The sequence below is a fragment of the Mustelus asterias genome, chromosome 7, assembly GCF_964213995.1.
Source record: "Mustelus asterias chromosome 7, sMusAst1.hap1.1, whole genome shotgun sequence".
Lineage (NCBI taxonomy): Eukaryota > Metazoa > Chordata > Chondrichthyes > Carcharhiniformes > Triakidae > Mustelus > Mustelus asterias.
Window position 1 is genome coordinate 128,946,634 of NC_135807.1, and position 23,038 is coordinate 128,969,671.

Sequence of the window (23,038 nt, forward strand, 5' to 3'; positions counted from 1 at the left end):
GAACTCCAGTGCCTCAGGTCAAGGTAGCTGAAGGCACGTCTGCCAATAGTGGAACCATCAAAATCAGAGCTGTGCATGAGGCTAGAATTGGAGGGGTGTAGATAAACTCGGAGGGTTGGGGGTGGGGGGAGGTGGAACAGACAGACTATGCTGTAGAGATGGAAGTTGACCGTTCCTGTTGCAGTGGAACTTTTGAGGTTGATGTAACTCGAGCATTGAAGCACTTTTAATTTCTGTTCTGATCTGCAGTTGGTTATTTATTTTTCTGCTCACCAATACAGAACTGTCAGCGCAAGGCTTTTCTTAAGTGAGCTTCATGCTTTCCTGAACACAAGACGATGTCTCCAGAACAGAGACCCATCAAAAGCCTGCCATGTCTCTTGGTAAACTGGGGCAGTTCAAGTTTACAACTTGGCCCCAGTGTCCAGGTAGAAAAACATGTTCCATGGGGCAGGTTGCACCTGTTTCTCAAGTGCCATAGTTGGTGTGTCTACTCTTTCAGGGTCTGATTTGCATTCTGCTGTTGTTAAACAGATGTACCTGTGATATGTTAGTCCAGCAAATTGAGAAATACATGCTCCTGATTTCGCATTTTAGCATTGGAATTGCTAGATTCACTCTTGGGCAGAATTGCAAATTGGAGTGGTGGCATTATGGGGCAGGAGCAACATTCCCAACCAAACAAGTGGACATTACATACAAGCATTCCCTGGAAAAACTCTGGGCACTTTCAATGACAGTAATCTTGTTCTTGGACTCCAGCTCCGTTTAGTTTTTTTTGGATAGTGTTCCAATGTGATTTCCTTCCGATTGAGAATTTTGTCAAACCTTAAAAGAGAGGGAAATGCGTATCAGCTGAGGAAGTGGGAATCGGAGAGGCACAACTCCCCATCGCAGGTTAGGGTGGTGAATATGTGGAATTCACTACCATAGAATGCAGCTGAGGCCGAAACGTTTTGTGATTTCAAGAAGAAATTAGATATAGCTCTGGGGCTAAAGGGATCAAGGGATACGGGGGAGGGGAGGGGATCAGGATATTGAATTGAATGATTAGCCATGATCAAAATGAATGGCGGAGCAGGCTTGAAGGGCCGAATGGCCTACTCCTTCTAGTTTGTGTTTCTATGACGTCTAGCAGTCCTGTCAGTGATAATTGATCCTCCATCTTAAGAGCTAAATATCTGGCACACTTTGCGAAGCGTAAGTTTTCAGAATGCTAAAGAGTCATCTTAATCTCTGGCTAAGTGGACTGATTTATGACTTCTGTGTGAGGGCCGCCATATTTCTATCTTAGGAGCTATACATTTCTCACTGGCTGGTTCCATTGTTATAAAGTGGCAGTGAAAAGCAGCACAGCTCACTTCCGAAACCATCTAAAGCTTTTTAAAGTTTATTTATTAGTGTCAGAAGTAGGCTTACATTAACACTGCAATGAAGTTACTGTGAAAATCCCCTAGTCGCCACACTCCGGTGTCTGTTCGGGCACTGAGGGAGAATTTAGCATGGCCAGTGCACCTAACCAGCACGTCTTTTGGACTGCGGAAGGAAATCGGAGCACCCGGAGGAAATGCAGACACGGGGAGGACGTGCAGACTCCACACACGACAATGACCCAAGCCGGGAATCGAACCCGGGTCCCTGGCGCAGTGAGGCAGCAGTGATAACCACTGTACCACCGTGCCACCCATCTGTAGATGGTTTGGCCCTTAATGCATAACGTAGTGAGTGGAAGTCTCTTGCCTTCAACGTTTCCATAGACTCGTGGAGCGGGACTCTCTCTCTATCTCCTCCCCCCCCCCCCCCCCCCCCCCCCCCCCCCCCTGTGGCCTGTTTTGCACTGGAAGGAGCAGCCCACCATTGGCCAGTGGCGGATCTCCTTCTCCCACTGCTGTCGAACAGGTTTTTCCATAGTTCATACCCTCCGCTGCAGTGGAACCGCATAGAGGGGGGTGGAGAGGGTGGGTGGGTTGGAGTCTGTGGTCCCAGAAAGACCCACCAGCAAGAGCAGCAATACTGGATAGCTAAAGAAGATATACTTGCAAGGTCGGCAGTCCTCAAAGTAGGAAAGTCACCCTATCTGGATGGGATGCATCCTTGATTGCTGTAGAAAGCAAGGACAGAAATTGTTGGGGATTGGACCATAAATCTTCCAATGTCCCTTGGCAGCGGGTGTGGTGCCAGAGGACAGGGGTGGATTGCAAAAATTACACCTTTGGTTTTTTTAAATATAGTCATGATGTGACATTTAGACATATAGACATAGTCATGTAGACACATAGTCATGTAGACATTTGCACTCCATCTGACGAAGGAGCAGCGCTTCGAAAGCTAATGCTATTTGCTACCAAATAAACCTGTTGGACTTTAACCTGGTGTTGTTAAAACTCTTACTTTTTTAATATACACAGTGATGGATAAGCCAGTCAGCCTAGCATCGAGAAAATAGGCTGGCCAGGACTGGTTAGCCAATCATGTTTGGTTAACTTTACCACGCTCTTTGAAATATCAGAATAGGTCGAGCAGTAGATGTTGTGTATATGTACTTTCAAAAAAAGTTTGACAAAGTGCCATGTTATGAACTCTTTTATGAAAATTAAAAGTCTTGGGGTGCATTTTGGCAGAGAGAATGAAGAGAGCAGTATAAACAAAATGGTACAATTTCAGGGTGCAGCAACAGAAATCTGGGTGCATGAACACAAATGTTTGAAGGTGAGCCAAGTTGAGAAGTTTTGAAAGAATTTTTGATCTTTGGCTTTATTAATAGAGGAAGAGTACCAGAGCAAGGAGGTTATGTGATAAAACATGGATAGGCCTCAGCTGAGCCCTGTTCACTTGGAGTCAGAGTCATTGGGCAACACAGCACGGAAACAGGCCCTTTGGCCCATCCGGTCCATGCTTGGGGTCATTGTTCAAGATTCTCTTAATCTTAACATGCAGGTTCAGTCGGCAGTTAGGAAGGCAAATCCAATGTTAGCATTCATGTCGAGAGGGTTAGAATACAAGAGCAGGGATGTACTTCTGAGGCTGTATAAGGCTCTGGTCAGATCCCATTTGGAGTATTGTGAGCAGTTTTGGGCCGCATATCTAAGGAAAGATGTGCTGGCCTTGGAAGGGGTCCAGAGGAGGTTCGCAAGAATGATCACTGGAATAAAGAGCTTGTCGTATGAGGAACGGTTGAGGACTCTGGGCCTGTACTCGTGGGAGTTTAGAAGGAAGAGGGGGGATCTTATTAAAACTTACAGGATACTGCGAGGCCTGGATAGAATGGACGTGGAGAGGATGTTTCCACTAGTAGGAAAAACTAGAACCACAGAGCACAACCTCAGGCTAAAGGGCCGATCCTTTAAAACAGAGATGAGGAGGAATTTCTTCAGCCAGAGAGTGGTGAATCTGTGGAACTCTTTGCCGCAGAAGGCTGTGGAGGCCAGCTCATGGAGTGTCTTTAAGACAGAGATAGATGGGTTCTTGATTAATAAGGGGATCAGGGGTTATAGGGAAAAGGCAGGAGAATGGGGATGAGAAAAATATCAGCCATGATTGAATGGCGGAGCAGATTCGATGGGCCGAGTGGCCTAATTCTGCTCCTATGTATTATGGTCTTATGCTGACCATGGTGCCCTCCCAGCCAGTCCCAATTGCCCGTGTTTGTCCCATATCCCTCTAATCCTTTCCCATCCATGTATTTATCCAAATGCTTTTTAAATGTTACTATTGTACCTGCCTCAACCACTTTCTCTGGCAGCTCATTCCATATACACACCACCCTCTGCGTGAAGTTGCCTCTCAGGTCACTTGTAAATCTTTCTCCCCTCACCTTAAACCTCTAATTTTCAATTCCCCTTCCCTGGGAAAAGGAATGTGTGCGTTCATCCTATCTATGGCCTTTATGATTTTATACACCTCAATAAGGCCCCCCTCATTCTCCTATGTACCAAAGAATAAAGGCTTAGCCTGGCCAACCTCTGGGAAACTACAATTTGGGAAGAATGTCAGTGTCATAGGGAGGGTAGAGGAGTTTTATTAGAATCGTCCCTCAACCCAGGTACTATGTGGAGAGACAGGATAAGCAGGGGTTGTTCTCCTTGGAGCGGAGAAGGTTAAGAGGAAATTTGATAGAGGTGTTCAGAATCTTGAATGGCGTTGCTAGAGGAACTTCAGCAGAAGAGTTGGTAACCAGAGGGCATGGAATTAAAGCGATTTGCAAAGGAATTTGAGATGGCCTGAGGAAGTAGGTTTTCCCAGAGTGCATGATTCTGATCTGGAATGCATTGCATTTAAAGTAAGAGGAAGCAGTTTCAACAGGAACATTCAAAAGGGAATTGGGTAAATAGTTGAAGGGAGAGAAATTGTGGGCTGATTGAGAAAGAGCCAGAGAATGGATTAATTTGTCACGGGGGCAGCCGAGGCGCAATGGGCCAAATGGTCTCTTTCAGGGGTGGTATCATTCTATAATTGGGGAGGCAGTGGCACAGTGGTATTGTCACTGGATTATTTGATTTATTATTGTCACATGTATTGGCATACAGTGAAAAGTATTGTTTCTTGCGCGCTATACAGACAAAGCATACCGTTCATAGAAAAGGAAAGGAGAGGGTGCAGAATGTAGTGTTACAGTCATAGTTAGGAGCATTTTTGGTGTGAAAATTGTTTCTGCCACGACGTTCCTCGCAGGTCAAGATATAGACCTCATCATGCAGATACCTTCAGGCAAACTGTATCGACAGGCTAGGAGGGGCGAAAGGCCTGTTCCTGTGCTGTAGTTTTCTTTGTTCCTTGACTAAAGATTTATGTAAATCTGGATGTTTCATTTGACAAAACCGTAATCAATCCTGTCGCTATAACATACGTTACCAGGAGTGGAATAGCTTTGAAGGCTGTGGTTGTAACGGTTTTATTACCAGTGATAAATAGATATACACAAACATGGTTCTGACAGAACTGAACACGCGACTGCTCTCCCCTCCTCTCTGCCTCCAATAGATTGTCCTTCCCTGACCCAGGACGCACAGCCTTGCACCCGATTGGCTCGGCGTCTGCGCTGACTGTTCATAGGGTCCAGCCTGATCACATGGTCCTCATGGATCGCCCCCTTAAAGGGGCCATGCTACCACAGTGAAGATTGTGGGAGGTCTCTGTTCCTTTCAAATGACCAAGTCAACCACCGAGGAGTGAAAATCCTCTTGTTCTCATTTTATGTGAAGATGTTCATTTTGTCACATCAGCCATTAACGTCGGTCTTTGTTAATCCTCTAATTACTGGCACACTATGGAATAATCTTTAAATTCAGCACATTGGCTATTACTTTGTACGACTGCATTTGGATTAAGTAGGAGAATAAACTGCATGGCGATGTGGGAAATGACAGCTGTAACTTCCATGTGTGCAGAAAAATGCAAAACTTAATCAAATTCATGTGTTAAATAAACAGGATTGTGGTGAAGATGTGATTTTTTATAAAACTCATCATCCCCATCACAACACCCGACTGTTTGTTTACTTTAAACTTCAGCTGAAATTGTGCCTGTGCTGCTGAGAAAAATGTGGGAAAAACTTCTTTTAATCCCGAGGGAAAATCTATCCAGTTTTTCCAATTAAGGCAATGACGGATTTACAGTTGGTGGCTCCTGTGCTCGCCCACGGGGGCCCCCACCCCACGCCCCTGGGGGCCCCCCGTCGCCGGGGGGGGCCCCGCTGCCCCGCCCTCGCCGGCCGGGGGGGGGCCCCGCTGCCCCGCCCTCACCGGCCGGGGGCCCCGCCCTCACCGGCCGGGGGGGCCCCCGCTGCCCCGCCCTCGCCAGCCAGGGGGCCCACGCCACCCCACCCTCACCGGCCGGGGGGGCCCCCGCCGCCTCAAGTAACCTTACATTGCTGCGTTGAGTCCACGCTGTTTTCTGCTTGTTGGCTGTAGTTAGGAATCCAGCAAGTGACTGACCCGACTGACCTTTCCCCAGCGCGAGGAATTCATTCAACCCAAAATGGAGGAAATATTTCTCTTTTTTTTTATAAAGGAATTTTAAAACAAAAAGGAAAAAAGATGCAAGCAGTGGCGACTCATTAATCATTGGGCTGGACCCATGTTTCCACTCAGTTTTGAACTGCCCTGTTTTTTCTCAACCGGTGAAGCAGGAAAATGTGGACATAATTGTATGTCTGGAAAGCTGTGTGGACGATCCCTGCCCTAAGTCTTGGGCTGACGGAAATACTGTTACAGAAAGGAGCCCCGAGAAATCAGCCCGCCAGCTCAAATGTTCCTGACTGGTTTGAACCCCGTGGCAAATGTTCCCCTTCCCCTTCATTGCTGCCTAATTCCAGCAGCAGAACCGACATTTACTGTTTTAGTAAGGATACTGGCAGAAGTTTTGTTTATTAGTGTCACGAGTAGGCTTACGTTAACACTGCAATGAAGTTACTGTGAAAATCCCCTAGTCACCACACTCCGGTGCCTGTTCGGGTTGCACTGAGGGAGAATTTAGCACGGCCAATGCACCTAAGAATGGCTTGGTGAAAGGGTTAATACCTCTGTGGGTTGATGAGCTGTTGCTTAACATTTTTTAAATACCTTTGAGCTTAATTGTAGCTGTTTGATGGGGGCTTTCCTTCAGCAGCTTGTTAGAAGCAGATCCGGCCATTTAATGTGTGGCATAAATTTTTATGAGCAGGAAGTAAAGCAGAAACGATTTTATTGGTGCCACTTTGTAGCATTTACTATCAGTGGAATCTCGGAGCAGACAGTTTCTTGTTTAGCTTAATGAGGCATCCAGTGGCGTGTGTGGAAATGCAACACTAAGTACTATATTATCGATTAATGACACGATGGTAAATACATCTGTAGTGATCCTAATTAAAGTTTCATTAGTGTGTGCGCGGAGAAGACGAAGCAATCTGTTAAAGGGCTACAATCATAGTTGCCGTGTACAAAAACCTAAAAGGGAATATCTGTGTAGACACCAAAATCCTTTCCTTTGCTTGTCTACATGAAATAACAAGTGTCTAACATTTGAATTAGTGCCTGAGCTTTCATCAAAGGGTCACTCCATCAACAATGCAACAATTATCTAAATGAGTACAGATAAGATAACAGCACAGTGGTTAGCACTGCTGCCTCACAGCGCCCGAGTTCAATTCCAGCCTCGGGTGACTGCCTGTGTGGAGTTTGCACATTCTCCCAGTGTCTGCGTGGGTTTCCTCCAGGTGCTCTGGTTTCCTCCCACATTCCGGTGGCGCAGTGGTTAGCACTGCTGCCTCACAGCACCAGAGAGCCGGGTTCGATTCCCATCTTCAGTGACTGTCTGTGCTGACTCTGCACATTCTCTGTGTGTCTACGTGGGTTTTCTCCGAGTGCTTTGGTTTCCTCCCACAGTCCGAAAGATGTGCTGGTTAGGTGCATTGGCCATGCTAAATTCTCCCTCGGTGTACCCGAACAGGTGCCGGAGCATGGTGACTAGGAGATTTTCACAGAAACTTCATTGCAATGTTAATGTAAGCTTACTTGTGACTAATAAATAAATAAACTAAACTAAAAATGTGCAGGTTAGGTGTGTTGGCCATGCTAAATTGCTCCTTAGTATACCTAGATGTGTAGGTTAGATGGATTTTTAAAATTCATTTCTGGGACATGGGTGTCGCTGGCTGGGCCAGCATTTATTGCCCATTCTTAGTTGTCCTTGTTCCGAGGGCGGTTGAGAGTCAACCACATTGCTGTGGCCCTGGAATCACTTGTAGGCCAGACCAGGTAAGGACGGCAGATTTCCTTCCCTATAGGACATCAGTGAACTAGATGGGTTTTTCCGATAATTGACGATGGTTTCATGGCCATCTGTAATTCCAGATATTTTTTATTGAATTCAAATTCCACCATCTGCCATGGCCCGGGCTAACCACTGGGTCACCATGCCACCCTTCAGCCCCTTGAACCTGTTCCGCCATTTGACTGGATCACTGCTAATCTGTACCTTTTAGCTCTGTGTCCCTATTTTGCCTAAGAAAAATCTGAACTTTGAAAATGTTCAATTGACCCAGCCTCGCCAGGTTTAAGTTCCAGATTTTCATTACCTCTTGTGTGAGGGAGTACTTCTCAACATTACACACCAAGCCTTTCCTTTCTCAGGAGGCTAAGGAAATTTGACATGCCTGCTACGGCTCTGACCAATTTATACAGATGCACGATAGAAACCATTGTGAATGTAGTCCAGTCCATCACAGAAACCAGCCTCCCATCCATTGACACTGTCTACACTTCCCACTGCCTCGGAAAAGCAGCCAGCATAATCAAGAACCCCACTCAACCCTGCACATACTCTCTTCTACCTTCCATTGGGAAAAAGATACAGAAGTCTGAGGATACATACCAAACAGCTCAAGAACAGCTTCTTCCCTGCTGCCGTCAGACTTTTGAATGGACCTACCAGATATTAAGTTGATCTTTCTCTATGTCCTAGCTATGACTGCAACAGTACATTCTTTTCCCCTATGTACTCTATGAACAGTATGCTTTTCACTGTATCCCAATACATGTGACAAGTCAATAACCTATAGTTTTAAGGTTCTGCCCCATTGTTCTGAATTCCCCCATCAGAAGGTACTGTTTCTCTCCACCTGTCACATCTCCAATTATCTTTAGTGGTCTAACCTCAGAGTTCCCGTCAAAGCTACTGATCCCGAATCCAGGCTGAATTCTGCTTGGATTGTCTTGTCCCTTTGTGGCACCTTGAAACTCGCCTGATTTAGCACGGCTTGCCGAGACTCTCTTTCCAGCTCCGTCTCTTAAACTCCCTCCATGTCCTGTGGTTTTGAGAACCGCTGATTGAGTGGTTCAAAGGCATCGATCTCAGCTTGGCTGTTTGAAGATAGCAGGGTAAAATTTCCACTGGGCATTTCCCCCTCCAATGTTGGCTTATCAGTAGAGTTTCTCTGGAGTGACGGGTGATATTGCAACAAGAGGCTGCCAGAATGCCTGTGGAAAATGTTATGCCAACTTCTGTGCAACAGGGCTGTCCACAAATGGTTGCTCTTGGGCTGTTGCCCATGGCTGACAGATATCCTGTTGAGTAGTTAGTAGGGGGAACTAGAATTTCCTAAATTGTCTACTGACTCCATCTTGGAGTCAACGCCTATTATCTGGTGGTCCCACTAAACATAACATATCATATGGAAATTCTACTGCAGAAGGAAAGTATACAGTAAATGGTAGAGCCCTTAGAAGTGTTAGCATATAGAGGGATCTAGGCATGCAGATCCACAGTTCCCTGAAGGTGGCAACTCAGGTGGTCAAGAAGGCATATGGCACGTTGGCCTTCATCACTCAGGGCGCTGAGTATAGGAATTGGAAAATTATGTTGCAGCTGTATAAGACTTTAAGCCACATTTGGAGTATTGTATACAATTCTGGTTGCCACACTACCGGAAGGATGTTGATGCATTGGAAAGGGTGCAGAAGAGATTTACCAGGATTTGGAGGATATGGACTATGAAGAAAGGTTGAACAAACTTGGATTGTTTTCATTGGAGCATCAGGAGGATGAGGGGGACCTGATAGGTTTATGAGATTATGACAGGCTTGGATAGAGTGGATAGTCAGTCTTTTTCCCAGGGTTGAAGGGTCAAATTATTCAGGGGCATAGGTTGAGAGTGAGAGGAGGAAAGTTTAAAAGAGACGTAAGAGGCAAGTCTTTCACACAGAGGGTGGTGAATGCCTGGAACGCACTGCCGGAGGAGGTGGTGGAAGCAGATTCTATAACAATGTTCAAGAGACGTCTGGATAGATACAGGAATAGGCAGGGAACAGAGGGATATGGACCACCTAGAGGCTAGAAAATATTAGATTAGAGAGGCACCTGTGTCGGCACAGACTTGGAGGGCCGAAGGGCCTGTTCCTGTGCTGTACTGTGCTTTGTTCTTTGGATGCTGGATATCTGAAATGGAGACAGGGAACGCTGGGAATGCTCAACAGACCTGGCAGCATCTGTGAAGAAAGAAACTGAGTTAATGTTTCAGGTTGATGGTCTTTTGTGGGAACTGCTTTTTTAAAAAAAAGAGAGATGTAAAGGTTTGCAGCAAATAGAGGGACAGGGAAAAGGGGGGAACAAGTCTGTGGTAGAGTGGAAGATGGTATTTTTTTTATTCTTTCATGGGATGTGTGCTACTGGCTGGGCCAGCATTTATTGCCCCATCTCTAATCACCCTTTGAACTGAGTGGCTTGTTCAGCCATTTTAGAGAGCGGTTAAGGGTCAACCACTTTGCTGTGGCTCTGGAGTCACATATAGGCCAGACCGGGTAAGGACGGCAGATTTCCTTCCTGTGCTTCGATTGAAGGATAAATATTGCACTCCCCACAGCCCCCCGCCCCCCAACTCTGGGGCCCCCCCGCTGCTCTTTCTGAGAGTGTCATGGGATTGGTTGTGTCTACCTCAAAAAGGAGACAAGGCATCAATATATCACCTTACCTGAGAGGCAGCATCTGTAACAGTGCAGCACTCCCTCGACACCGCAATGGAGTTTGGGCCTTGGTCTCGTGCTTCAGTCTCCAGAGTGGAACTTGAACATGGAACCATCAGACTAGACCTCAACCCTCCTCCGCTGAAACTGCAAAAGATTAGAGACTGGGTCTTCTCATTTTTCCACATGCAGTTTAACTGCAATGTATGAAGACCTGCTTTTACCCTTCTGGTTTGTCTCCGGCCTCTTTCAAATAGATCTTCCTTTGCACGGTGGCACAGTAGTTAGCACTGCTGTCTCACAGCGCCAGGAAACCGGTTCAATTCCCAACTTGGGTCACTGCCTGTGCAAAGTCTGCACATTCTTCCTGTGTCTGCGTGGGTTTCCTCCGGGTGCTCCGGTTCCCTCCCACAGTCCGAAAGGCGTGCTGGTTAGGTGCACTGGCCATGCTAAATTCTCCCTCAGTGTGCCCAAACAGGCGTCGGAGTGTGGTGACTGGGGGATTTTCACAGTAACTTCTTTGCAGTGTTAATGTAAGTCTACTTGTGATTAATAAATAAACTTTTTAAATCCATCCAGGCCATCCCATTGTGGTTCCTATCACATTTTTAAGAGAACCAAGGCACTATCTGAAAATGAGACTTCAGAACTACTTCAGATAGTCTTTATTTATAGAGTCCAGCCACAGTGGAAATGTAGACAACCTACATGTCGACTTGGTCGAAACATACCGCGTAATACTGGGACCTTTGTGATGCCAGGGGAAAAGACACAAACACGATTTGGATAACCCTTCCAGTTTAAAATGGTTGTATTGCTCTTGTACAAAGCACTTGCTGTAAAGAAAGTGAATCCAGCCCTCTGGCTTGCTTCAGTGTCCAGCTATTAGTGACGTGTTGTTGTTAAGTGAGATTCACTTTACTCGATCTTGTGCTGTCCAAGTGATTTTGGAGTGAGACCACCCAAGTGGTACTCGACCCTGGAGAAAATGCAGTGTCCACACCACCACCAGCTCGCTCTCATTTCATACCAATCTAATGCTGCGATCGTGATAGTGTAAACAGCAACCTCGTAAACTGCTCTTGTCCTCTGAAACTTCCAGAAAACACACAGCTGCCAAATGTTTGATTTGGAATTAGCTGCATTCGTGCCATTGTTTTCCACCTGCCCTGTTGGGTTTCAATATTCTGTTGTCTGCTCTTCCTGTTTCCCCCCTCTTGCCAAGGGTCAGAAGTGGTGTGGTGCCAGCTGCTTCGACGGTAAGCAGCATCCTTTTTGTGACTCGTTTTCGTTGCTAACTATAGGCTAATACTTGGTGAGGTCCCAATCTTTACTGAGATGACTCGTCACAAGTCTGCCTTGTCAGGAGAGTGTCCTGGATGCGTCGCACGTCTTGCAGATGTCCATATTCAGAGCCATTGTCCTCCTGCAAGAATCTTCCATCATTGCTGGCTTTGTGCACTTAGAGAGGTGACATCCCCTATCTACGTCCAGTGGAAACTGAGGATACATAAAGTCATAGAGGTTTACAGCATGGAAACGGGTCCTTCAGCCCAACTTGTCCATGCCACCCAGTTTTTACCACAAAGCTAGTCCGAATTGTCCACATTTGCCCCATATTTCTCTATACCCATCTTATCCATGTAACTGTCTAAATGCTTCTTAAAAGACAAAATTGTGCCCGCCTCTACTACTACCTCTGGCAGCTTGTTCCAGACACTCGCCACCTTCTGAGTGAAAAAATTGCCCCTCTGGACACTTTTGTGTATCTCCCCTCTCACCTTAAACCTATGCCTTCTAGACCTCTATAAGATCATCCCTCAGCCTCCTACACTCCAGAGAAAAAAGTCCCAGTCCATTCAGCCTCTCCTCATAACCCAAACCATCAAGTCCTGGTAGCATCCTAGTAAATCTTTTCTGCACTCTTTCCAGTTTGATAATATCCTTTCTATAATGGGGTGACCAGAACTGCACACAGCATTCCAAGTGTGGCCTTACCAATGTCTTATACAACTTCAACAAGACGTCCCAACTCCTGTATTCAATGCTCTGACCAATGAAACCAAGCATGCTGAATGCCTTCTTCACCACTCTGTCTACCTGTGACTCCACTTTCAAGAAGCTATGAACATGTACCCCTAGATCTCTTTGTTCTGTAACTCTCCCCAACACCCTACCATTAACTGAGTAAGTCCTACCCTGGTTCAATCTACCAAAATGCATCACCTCACATTTGTCTAAATTAAACTCCATCTGCCATTCATCAGCCCACTGGCCCACCTTGCAGAAGGAAGCCATCTGGCCCATCGCAAGGACTCTGCGAAAGAGCATCCCACCCAAGGCTCTACAGTGCCCTATCCATGTAACCCCACACATTTTCCATGGCTAATCCATCCAACCTATACATCTTGGGATACTAAGGGGCAATTAGCATAGCCAATGCACCTAACCTGCTTGGGACTGTGGGAAGAAATCAGAGCACCCGGAGGAAACCCACGCAGACATGGGAAGGACTCCACACCCGAGACAGGAATTGAAACCAGTCCCTGGCGCTGTGAGGCAGTAGTGCTGACCACTGTGCCATTCTGGGAGTCCCATACCCACGCCACTCTCCAGCTATCCAACTTTCTCCTGAACGCCCAACTGGATTTCTCCGTAACTGTCTTAGAATCATAGAAACCCTACAGCACAGAAAGAGGCCATTCGGCCCATCGAGTCTGCACCGACCACAATCCCACCCAGGCCCTACCCCCATATCTCTACATATTTACCCACTAATCCCTCTAACCTACTCATCTCAGGACACTAAGGGCAATTTTAGCATAGCCAATCAACCTAACCCGCACATCTTTGGACTGTGGGAGGAAACCCACGCAGACACGTGGAGAATGTGCAATCTCCACACAGACAGTGACCCAAGCCGGGAATCGAACCCAGGTCCCTGGAACAGTGAAGCAGCAGTGCTAACCACTGTGCTACCGTGCCGTCCGTCTTGTATTTATGATCTCCAGCCCTGACTGTGTGGAGTCTGACCAATGAAACCAAGTGTGCCGAATGCCACCTTCACCACTCTGTCCGCCTGTTTCTCCACTTTCAAGGAGCTATGAACCTTGATACCCTGAGGTCAGCTGACCAGCTGAGATGAGGTATGTGGGGTATGTCCACAGATGTGCATGACCACCTGCTTGGAAACACCAGTGAGACCCAAGGGCACTGTGGGACACCGACGAGCATTGTCCACATTCAAACGCGGCGTGTATGGCTGTCAAAGACTCTGAGGTACTGGTTCTGTCACAAAAATCTCCCGTGCATCCTATACCGTGCTGGATATACTACAGTACATCCTATACCGTGCTGGATATACTACAGTCCAGTACTGTCTACCGCCAAAGTTTCTCCACTGCCTGATGTGGCTACTGCCGAAAAATTAAGCCCAGTCCATCACACAAACCAGCCTCCCATCCATTGACTCTGTCGACACTTCCCGCTGCCTCGGAAAAGCAGCCAGCATAATTAAGGGCCCCACACACCCCGGACATTCTCCCTTCCACCACCTTTCTTCAGGAAAAAGATACAAAAGTCTGAGGTCACGTACCAACCGACTCAAGAACAGCTTCTTCCCTGCTGCCATCAGACATTTGAATGGACCTACCTCACACTAAGTTGATCTTTCTCTCCACCCTAGCTATGACTGTAACACTACGTTCTGCACTCTCTCCTTTCCATCTCTATGAACAGTATGCTTTGTATAGTGCGTAAGAAACAATACTTTTCACTGTATGCTCATACATGTGACAATAAATCAAATCAAATGTTTCAAACCCGCTCCCTCTCGTACACCAAAGATGACCTGCTCTATCTAGCCCCTGCACTGCCTTAAGTTGCATTTCATCTCTTTGTCAAAGAAAGCTGCTGTTGTATAAACAAGAGGGGGATCTTTCCACCTTCAAGCCAGATCTCTACATTTTTCTCTCTTCATTCGGTATCAATAGACCTTGTGTGTTTAAGCAATTGCTCCGTTCCGCTGCCCACCCAGAATGTGGGCCGTAGATTGTTAAGTGGCGTTGGAAAATGTTTCAATTTACTCGCTGGCTTATATAGTAAGATCACTTAAATAAACAGGGAGGGTCTTTTTTTTAAAAAAAAGAGAGATGAACTTGAAGCTACTTCAACTTAGTGACTTCAGCGGCAGTTAATTATGTCGGAGCATTCAATGACTTGGCAGCCTAAGACTTGTCAAGCAATTCCTCCGAGCATTAGCTTCAGTGAAAATGTTTGTCTGTTCTCCAAGAGCACTTGAGCTTGTATGAAGGAATCGGAAATACAGGATAACTGTAGCAAGTTCAGCAGGAAAGGGAACCTCAACAAGGACACCAGTGTGGAGGGTACCTCCTAGCCCTACCTCCACAGCTGCACTTGCTTAAGAAAGTTCCAGTTGTAATAAAATTCGGGGCATGAAGGGTTTTCCAGCAACGTAATAAGGGGCCCTGCACCAAGGGGGCAAGGAAACACCTTGACACGCAGGCATGTCCGATGTACTATTTCCAAAGAGACTTTAGAAATGAAACAGCAAAACTTTTGAAATTCTCCTTAACCCTTAAGCAATCCCAAATTCCATTTGTGGTTTGCGATTAACAGGATAATTTTTCACTGCCGTCAGCGGCAATTTCTGTCCGAGGCATGACGTTTACCATGGAGTACAAACCTTAACCTTTGATTCATTTTAATAGACGTTGGTGTTTTTTTGCATCGTTTATCCATTCTGTCCATCCACCCCCCCCCCCCACCCCCCCAACTTTCTATTTAATCACAAGAATATGATGTATTGAGATTGGATTTGGAATGTTTAGGGCAGTCTTCCATTGTCCCTTCTTAAAAGCTAGACAAGTGTTTTTGCCACTTGAACTCGTAAATGCCAACAACAAAATGGTCGCTGATTTACAATGTATGCCTTGCTTCCAGTGTAGAGCATGTTTCGATATGTTTCTCTGGGGGTGGCACAGTGGTTAGCACTGCTGCCTCACAGCACCAGGGACTCTGGTACAATTCTGGCCTCTGTCCGGAGTTTGCACTTGCTCCCAGTGTCTGCATGGGTTTCCTCCAGGTGCTCCGGTTTCCTCCCACACTCCAAAGATGTGCGGGTTAGGCTGATTGGGCATGCTAAAGTGACCCTAGTGTCAGGGGGATTAGCAGGATAAATGTGTGGAGTTACGGGAATAGGGCTTGAGTGGAATTATGGTCAGTACAGATTCAATGGGCCGAATGGCCCCCTTCTGTACTGTAGGGATTCTATGATTCTTATATGGTCTGCTCTATGCATGAGAGATTGGGGCTAATTACTTTTTTCATTTGTGGCAATGTTAGTCAGCGAGGCCCTGACACTTTCGGAGGGATGTTGAGGCCTTGTTGAGAGTAGAGGAGAGATTCATCGGAATGGTAACAAGGGATGAGGGACCTGGGTTACATGGAGGCACTGGGATTGTTTCCTTAGAGCAGAGTAGGTTGAGGGGAGATTTGATAGAGGTGTTCAAAATAATGGATGGTTTTTATGGAGCAACTAAGGGTAAACTGTTTACTGATAGGTCAGTAAGTAGAGAACATGGACTTAGTGATTGGCGAAAGAACTTGGAAGAATTGGATATACATTCAAAAGAGAATTGGAAGGGAAAAACATCACAGGCCTACTGGGGAAGGGATGGGGGAGTGGGACTAATTAGTTAAGTCTATCAAAGAACCAACACAACATGACCTCCTTCTGTGCTATATTCTGTAAAGTCCATTGGACCCTAGTGCCATTCTCCCCTAAATAGACAGGAGGAGAGATACAGCACATGGAAGTTTGAATTTCAGGAGACTGGGTGAAAGGGTTCAAGAGGGACGGTGAGCTTTGGAGATTATGCCTCCAATGAGCCCAGGAGGCCCTCAAAGGAAGTTCTCCACCACTGCCCGATCCCCCACCTTGCCAAAAAAACGAGCCTGTCTGGTGAAAGTTGCCAGGCTTACCACATGGCATGGGCGAGCCCCTCCCTGCCAACTGTGGGTAAAACACCAGTGGTGGTGGGATGAGATCTCTATCCATGGGAAATGGCTCCGAAATAGTCCCAGTTGAACTTGGGCCGCTCTCCCCTTTGAGGTGGGGTGGGGAGGAAGAGAGGAGAGCTGACTGGTGGACCTGATGAGGTGTATCCCAGGATGTTGTGGGAGGCTAGGGAGGAAATTGCGGGTCTTCTAGTAGAGATATTTGAATCATCGATAGTCACTGGTGAGGTGCCTGAAGATTGGAGAGTGGCAATTGTTGTGCCTTTGTTTAAAAAGGGCTGCAGGGAAAAGCCTGTGAACTACAGGCCAGTGAGCCTCACATCTGTGGTGGATAAATTGTTGGAAGGTATTTTGAGAGACAGGATCTACAGGCATTTGGAGATGCAAGGACTGATTAGGGACAGTCAGCATGTCTTTGTGAGTGGAAAATCATGTCTCTCAAATTAAATTGAGTTTTTTGAAGGGGTAACCAAGACGTTGGATGAGGGCAGTGCAGTTGATGTTGTCTACATGGATTTTAGCAAGGCCTTTGACAAGGTACCGCACGGTAGGTTGTTGCATAAAGTTAAATCTCACGGGATCTAGGGTGAGGTATCTAAATGGATACAGAGGGTGGTCGTACAGAGTTGTTTTTCAAACTGGAGGCCTGTGACCAACGGTGTGCCTCAGGGATCAGTGCTGGGCCCACTGTTGTTTGTCATTTATATTAATGATTTGGATGAGAATATAGGGGGCATGGTTAGTAAGTTTGCAGATGATATCAAGATTGGTGGCATGGTGGACAGTGAGGAAGGTTATCTCCAATTGGAGCGGGATCTTGATCAATTGGGCCAGTGGGCTGACAAATGGCAGATGGAGTTTAATTTAGACAAATGCGAGGTAATGCATTTTGATAGATTGAACCAGGGCAGGACTTACTCAGTTAATGGTAGGGTGTTGGGGAGAGTTACAGAACAAAGAGATCTAGGGGTACATGTTCATAGCTCCTTGAAAGTGGAGTCACAGGTGAACAGAGTGGTGAAGAAGGCATTTGGCATGCTTGGTTTCATCGGTCAGAACATTGAATACAAGAGTTGGGATGTCTTGTTGAAGTTGTACAAGACATTGGTATACTGTGTGCAATTCTGGTCACCCTATTATAGAAAGGATATTATTAAACTAGAAAGAGTGCGGAAAAGATTTACTAGGATGCTACTGGGACTTGATGGATTGAGTTATAAGGAGATGCTGAATAGACTGGGACTTTTTTCTCTGGAGCACAGGAGGCTGAGGGGTGACCTTATAGAGGTCTATAAAATAATGAGGGGCATAGACAAGGTAGATAGTCAATACTTTTTCCCAAAGGTAGGGGAGTCTAAAACTAAAGCGCATAGGTTTAAGGTGAGAGGGGAGAGATAGAAAAGTGTCCAGAGGGGCAATTTTTTCTCACACAGGATGATGAGTGTCTGGAACAAGCTGCCAGGGGTAGTAGTAGAGGTGGGTACAATTTTATCTTTTTAAAAGTATTTAGATAGTTACGTGGGTACGATGGGTATAGAGGGATATGGGCCAAATGTGGGCAATTGGGATTAGTTTTTAAAAACAAAATAAGGGCGGCATGGACAAGTTGGGCCGAAGGGCCTGTTTCCATGCTGTAAACCTCTATGACTGTATGATTTAACCTGAGGATTGCCAACAGCTCCGGCAAGGAGCAATGCGGGGCCTTCGTGAATAACCACAGACAGTGCGGGAATTGAACCCACGCTGTTGCCGTCACTCCGCATCACTAACCAGCCGTTCGACCAACCGAGCTAACTGAACCCCCCCCACCCCGGCCCTGAAGTAGCCTGCCCCAAGTGATGGAGGTGTGCGCAACATACAAGGGTTGCTACAATATCAGAATTTACAGTGTAGGCAGTGATGGGGTTGGGGGAATATTCACCGATTAATACCTGCATCCATTCTGAATGAAATCAGAGGGGTCAAAATGTGAGTCCTTTGAGGAGTATTTAGCTGCTGTGATGATGATTTTCACTTCAGAAACAGGTTGAGCCAAATGCTCTTCTGTATTTAACTTTGCGACTGTGCATTATTTTAAAAACTCTTCCACTTTCTTTCAGAATATAACACCAGCGACCAGCGACAGGCTTGCAAAAAGCATGAGCTCTATGTGAGCTTTCGGGACTTAGGATGGCAGGTAAAAAGAAAAATACATCACTTTTTTTTATTCATAGGATGAGGGTATTGCTGGCTGGGCCAGCATTTATTACCCATCTCTGACTGCCCTCCATTTCGGAGGGCATTTGAGAGTCAACCACATTGCTGTGGCTCTGGAGTCGCATGTAGGCCAGACCCGGTAAAGACGGCAGATTCCCTGCCCAAAAAGACATTAGTGAACCATTGGATAAAAGCAAATTACTGCAGATGCTGGAATCTGAAAACAAAGAGAAAAAGCTGGAAAATCTCAGCAGGTCTGGCAGCATCTGTGAGGAGAGAAAACGTTTTGAGTCTAGATGACCCCCTCCTTACAGACGCTGCCAGACCTGCTGAGATTTTCCAGCATTTTCTCTTTTGGTTGCACATTAGTGAACCGGATGAATTTTTACAACAATTGACAATGGTTTCATGGTCATCATTAGACTTTTAATTCCAGATTTTTATTGAATTCAAATTTCACCATCTGCGGGATTTGAACCTGGATCCCCAGATCATTACCGTGGGTTTCTGGATTACTAGTCCAGTGACAATACCGTTACTTCACCACCTCCCCACTTCTGACATTGTCATTGGTGATGTGGAAACTCCTGTGTCGAATCTGCTTTGTAAGAAGTCTCACAACACCAGGTTAAAGTCCAACATGTAGAAACTTGATGTCTGTGTTGATATGCGCGATCTTCTTGGAGATCCTCTCCACTTGGAGCCGGCGGTTTGCTGTGTCGATGGTAGCCATGATATGGAGATGCCGGCGTTGGACTGGGGTAACCACAGTAAGAAGTCTCTCAACACCAGGTTAACGTCCAATATATATGCATATTCTGAAACAAAATGGTGTTGTGAGACTTCTTACCGTGCTTACCCCAGTCCAACACCGGCATCTCCACATCAAATCTGCTTTTGCCAGCCACGTTGAGTAATATTATCAGAAACATTAGAGGAAGAAAAAGTACTTCAAGACCAGTGACTGAAAACTATTGGCTGCCACTTGCTTTAATCCACATCTCAACTCAGGAAAGATACTCGCATCATAAATGAAGTCAATGCCCGCATTTTTCAGGGAGTCGGGCAGTCAGTTTGAACTTGTTCCATAGATTTGCATCTCTTTGTTCATGTAATTAAAGTTCTTGCGTATAATGTGTCACAGAGCATAAATATCCACAAAACCAGAAGTCCTGATTGGCTTAAACACTCATTGATTAAAGAATTAATGATTATTAGCCATACCAATTGGTCCAAATGCCCCAAAGCATGAAATAAAATCAGTGGGAGAGCATGGAAGAGATGAGAGTAGTCCATTCGGCCCATCGAACCTGCTCTGTCATTCAGTGTGATCTTTTACCTCGGTTCTCCTTTGCTGCACTATTCCAATCTTGCTTAATTAGAATACAAAAACAATTGATCTTTGACTGAAATGCATTCAACATCTGAGTCTGCGCAACATTTAACATAGAATTCTGAGGAACGAAGGAATAATCCCTTCCTGCTCTGAAGTACAGAGGAATAACACCTTTCTGCTCTGGGGAACGGAGGGATGACAATCCCCCCCCCCCCACCCCCAAGCTCTTGGTGGTTGGGGAGTCATCCCTCTGCCTCTCTCTCTCCCCCCCACCCCCCCCCCCCCCCCTCCTGCCCGGGGGGAGGGGGGAATGGAGGGATGCCCGCCCACCCCTACTGCCCTGGGGGATGGAGGGGTGACTTCCCTCCCCCCCCCCCCCCCCTCCTGCCCTGGGGGACGGACGGGTGACTCCCCCCCCCCCCCCCCCCCCCTGCCTTGGGGGACGGAGGGGTGACTCCCTCCCCCTCACCCCCTCCTGCTCTGGGGGATGGAGGGGTGACTCCCCCACGCCCCCCCCCCCTCCTGCCCTGGGAGACGGAGGGGTGACTCTTCTCGCCCCCCACCCCCCCATCTGCCCTGGGGGAACGGAGGGGTGACTCCCCCTCTTTCCCCCCCCCCCTCCTGCCCTGGGGGACGGAGGGGTGACCCCCCCCCCCGCCCTGGGGGACGCAGGGGTGACTCCCCCCTCCTGCCCTGGGGATGTGGCACCAGGAGTCCACTGGGTCTACTGTCCACACATGATGCTGATTTTGAGATCTCTGGACTAAAAACACACACCGATTGTTTCTGACTTTCACCCGCATGATTGAGAAGCTCAGTTAAATTGTTGGAGGAGTCTCTGAACAGAGGGACTTGATTGTCCCGTGAGTTATGGCCTTGTCAAAATGGCTGCCAAACCTGCTTACCACTTCAAAATGAGGTCAGCCGCTGTCACCTGATGGTCCTCCATTACCGTGGTCCGCAGCAGCCCCTTTCCCTCTTTACCTGACGCTTCCACCAGTGATGAAGAAGCTGAAATCTGGAGCCCTGTAGCTGGTGATTTGGTTGGGAATGTCCAGCAGGTGTCTGCTGCTCATTTGAGTGAGGCCTGGGGCCTAGTTTGTGTGCACCTCAACCCTACCGGCTCAAGCGCCGCTGGATTTGTCCCCCAGCAGTAAAGAATTTCTGGCCCCGATCTCTTGACGCTTTTAATATGCCTCCCTCACCTTGTCTATTGGCGGAGCTGCGATGCTGCTTCCGTTACTCTGCTTGTGAGTGAGTTCCTGACATATTTACTATGTTTCTAAGTGCTAGAGTAGACCATTCGTCTCTTCGAGCCTGCACCCATTATTCAATATGATCATGGCTGATTATGCACTTTCAGTGCACTTTCTCTTCATACCCCTTGATCCCTTTAGCCACATCCAGCTGCCTCTTAAATATATCTGATGAACTGGACCCAACAGCTTTCTGTGGTAAAGAATTCCACAGGTTCACAACTCTGAGTGAATACATCCTTCCTCATCTCAGTCCTGAATGGCTTACCCTTTATTCTTAGACTGTGGTCCCTAGTTCTGCACTTCCCCAACATCGGGAACATTTTTCCCGCATCTAGCCTGTCCAGGATTTTATATGTTTCTATGAGATCCCCTCTCATTCTTCTAAATTCCAGTGAGTACAAGCCCAGTCGATCCAGTCTCTCTTCGTATGTCAGTCCTGCCATTCCAGGAACCAGTCTGGTGAACCTTCGCTGGACTCCCTCAATAGCAAGAATGTTCTTCCTCAGACCAGGAGACAAAAACTGCGCACAAGGTGTGACCTCACCAAGGCCCTGTGTAACTGCAGCAAGACATCTTTACTCCTATACTCAAATCCTCTTTCTATTAAGGCCAGCACGCCATTAGCTTTCCTCACTGCCTGCTGTACCTGCATGCCAATCTTCAGCGACTGTTTCACCATGTCACGTTGCACTTCCCATTTTATTTTCCTAAACTGCCACCATTCAGATAATAATCTCCCTTCCTGTTTTTGCCACCAAAGTAGATAACCTCACGTTTATCCACCTTGTATTGCATTTGCCAAGTATTTGCCCACTCAGCCAGCCTGTCCTAGTCACCCTGCAGCCTCTTGGCATCCTCCTCACAGCACACACTGCCACCCAGCTTAATGCCGTCTGCAAATTTGGAGATACTGCATTCAATTCCTTCGTCCAAATCATCAATGCATATTGTGAATAGCTGGGGTCCCAGCACTGAACCCTGTGGTACCCCACTAGTCACTGCCTGCCACTCTGAAGCCGACCCGTTTATTCCCTCACTCTGCTTCCTGTCTGCCAGCCAGTTCTCTATCCACGTAAATGCATGACCCCCAATACTATGAGTTTTAATTTAGCTCACTAATCTCTTGTGTGGGACCTGTCAAAAGCCTTTTGAAAGTCCAGATACACAACAGATACCCTGCAGCAATATCTTTCCTTTCCTCTCGTTGCTTGCTTTCCCCGTCCTTTTGCAGCTGCCTCTATCCTGGCCTTTCTGCTCCCCGCTCTGTTCCTCCTGCATTTCCTGCAGACGTGCCCGGGATTTAATCTGGAATTGAACTCCCAACCCTCAGCGTCACAGGGGACAGTAGCGCATTGAACACAAACTGAATCTGGGTTATGTTGTGAGCTTGTGTAAAGTTTCTTGTGGTTTGACTATCGCAGGAATAGTCTCAGGAAATCAGAGGATAGCAATATAGAAACGGAGAAACTAGAAGCTGGAGGCCATTCAGCCCTACGAATCTGTCCTGCTATTCATTATGACTTTTGATTCGATTTATTATTAGCATACAATTAAAAGTATTGTTTCTTGCGTGCTTACAGACGAAGCATACTGTTCATAGAGAAGGAGAGAGTGCAGAATGTAGTGTTACAGTCATAGCTAGGGTGTAGAGAAAGATCAACTTAATGCAAGGTAGGTCCATTCAAAAGTCTGACAGCAGCAGGGAAGAAGCTGTTCTTGAGTCGGTCGGTGCGTGACCTCAGACTTTTGTATCTTTTTCCAGATGGAAGAAG

General features: G+C 46.8%; 1 protein-coding gene across 1 annotated transcript in view; it reads left to right on the forward strand.

The window, feature by feature from the left end:
* Nucleotides 1-23,038, forward strand: part of bmp6 (bone morphogenetic protein 6) — a 124,802-nt gene that overhangs the window by 96,314 nt on the left and 5,450 nt on the right. Inside the window, exon 5 of the mRNA XM_078216821.1 lies at nucleotides 18,575-18,651. Within this exon, the coding sequence (XP_078072947.1) occupies nucleotides 18,575-18,651 (77 nt within the window). The remainder of the gene's footprint in view (nucleotides 1-18,574; nucleotides 18,652-23,038) is intronic.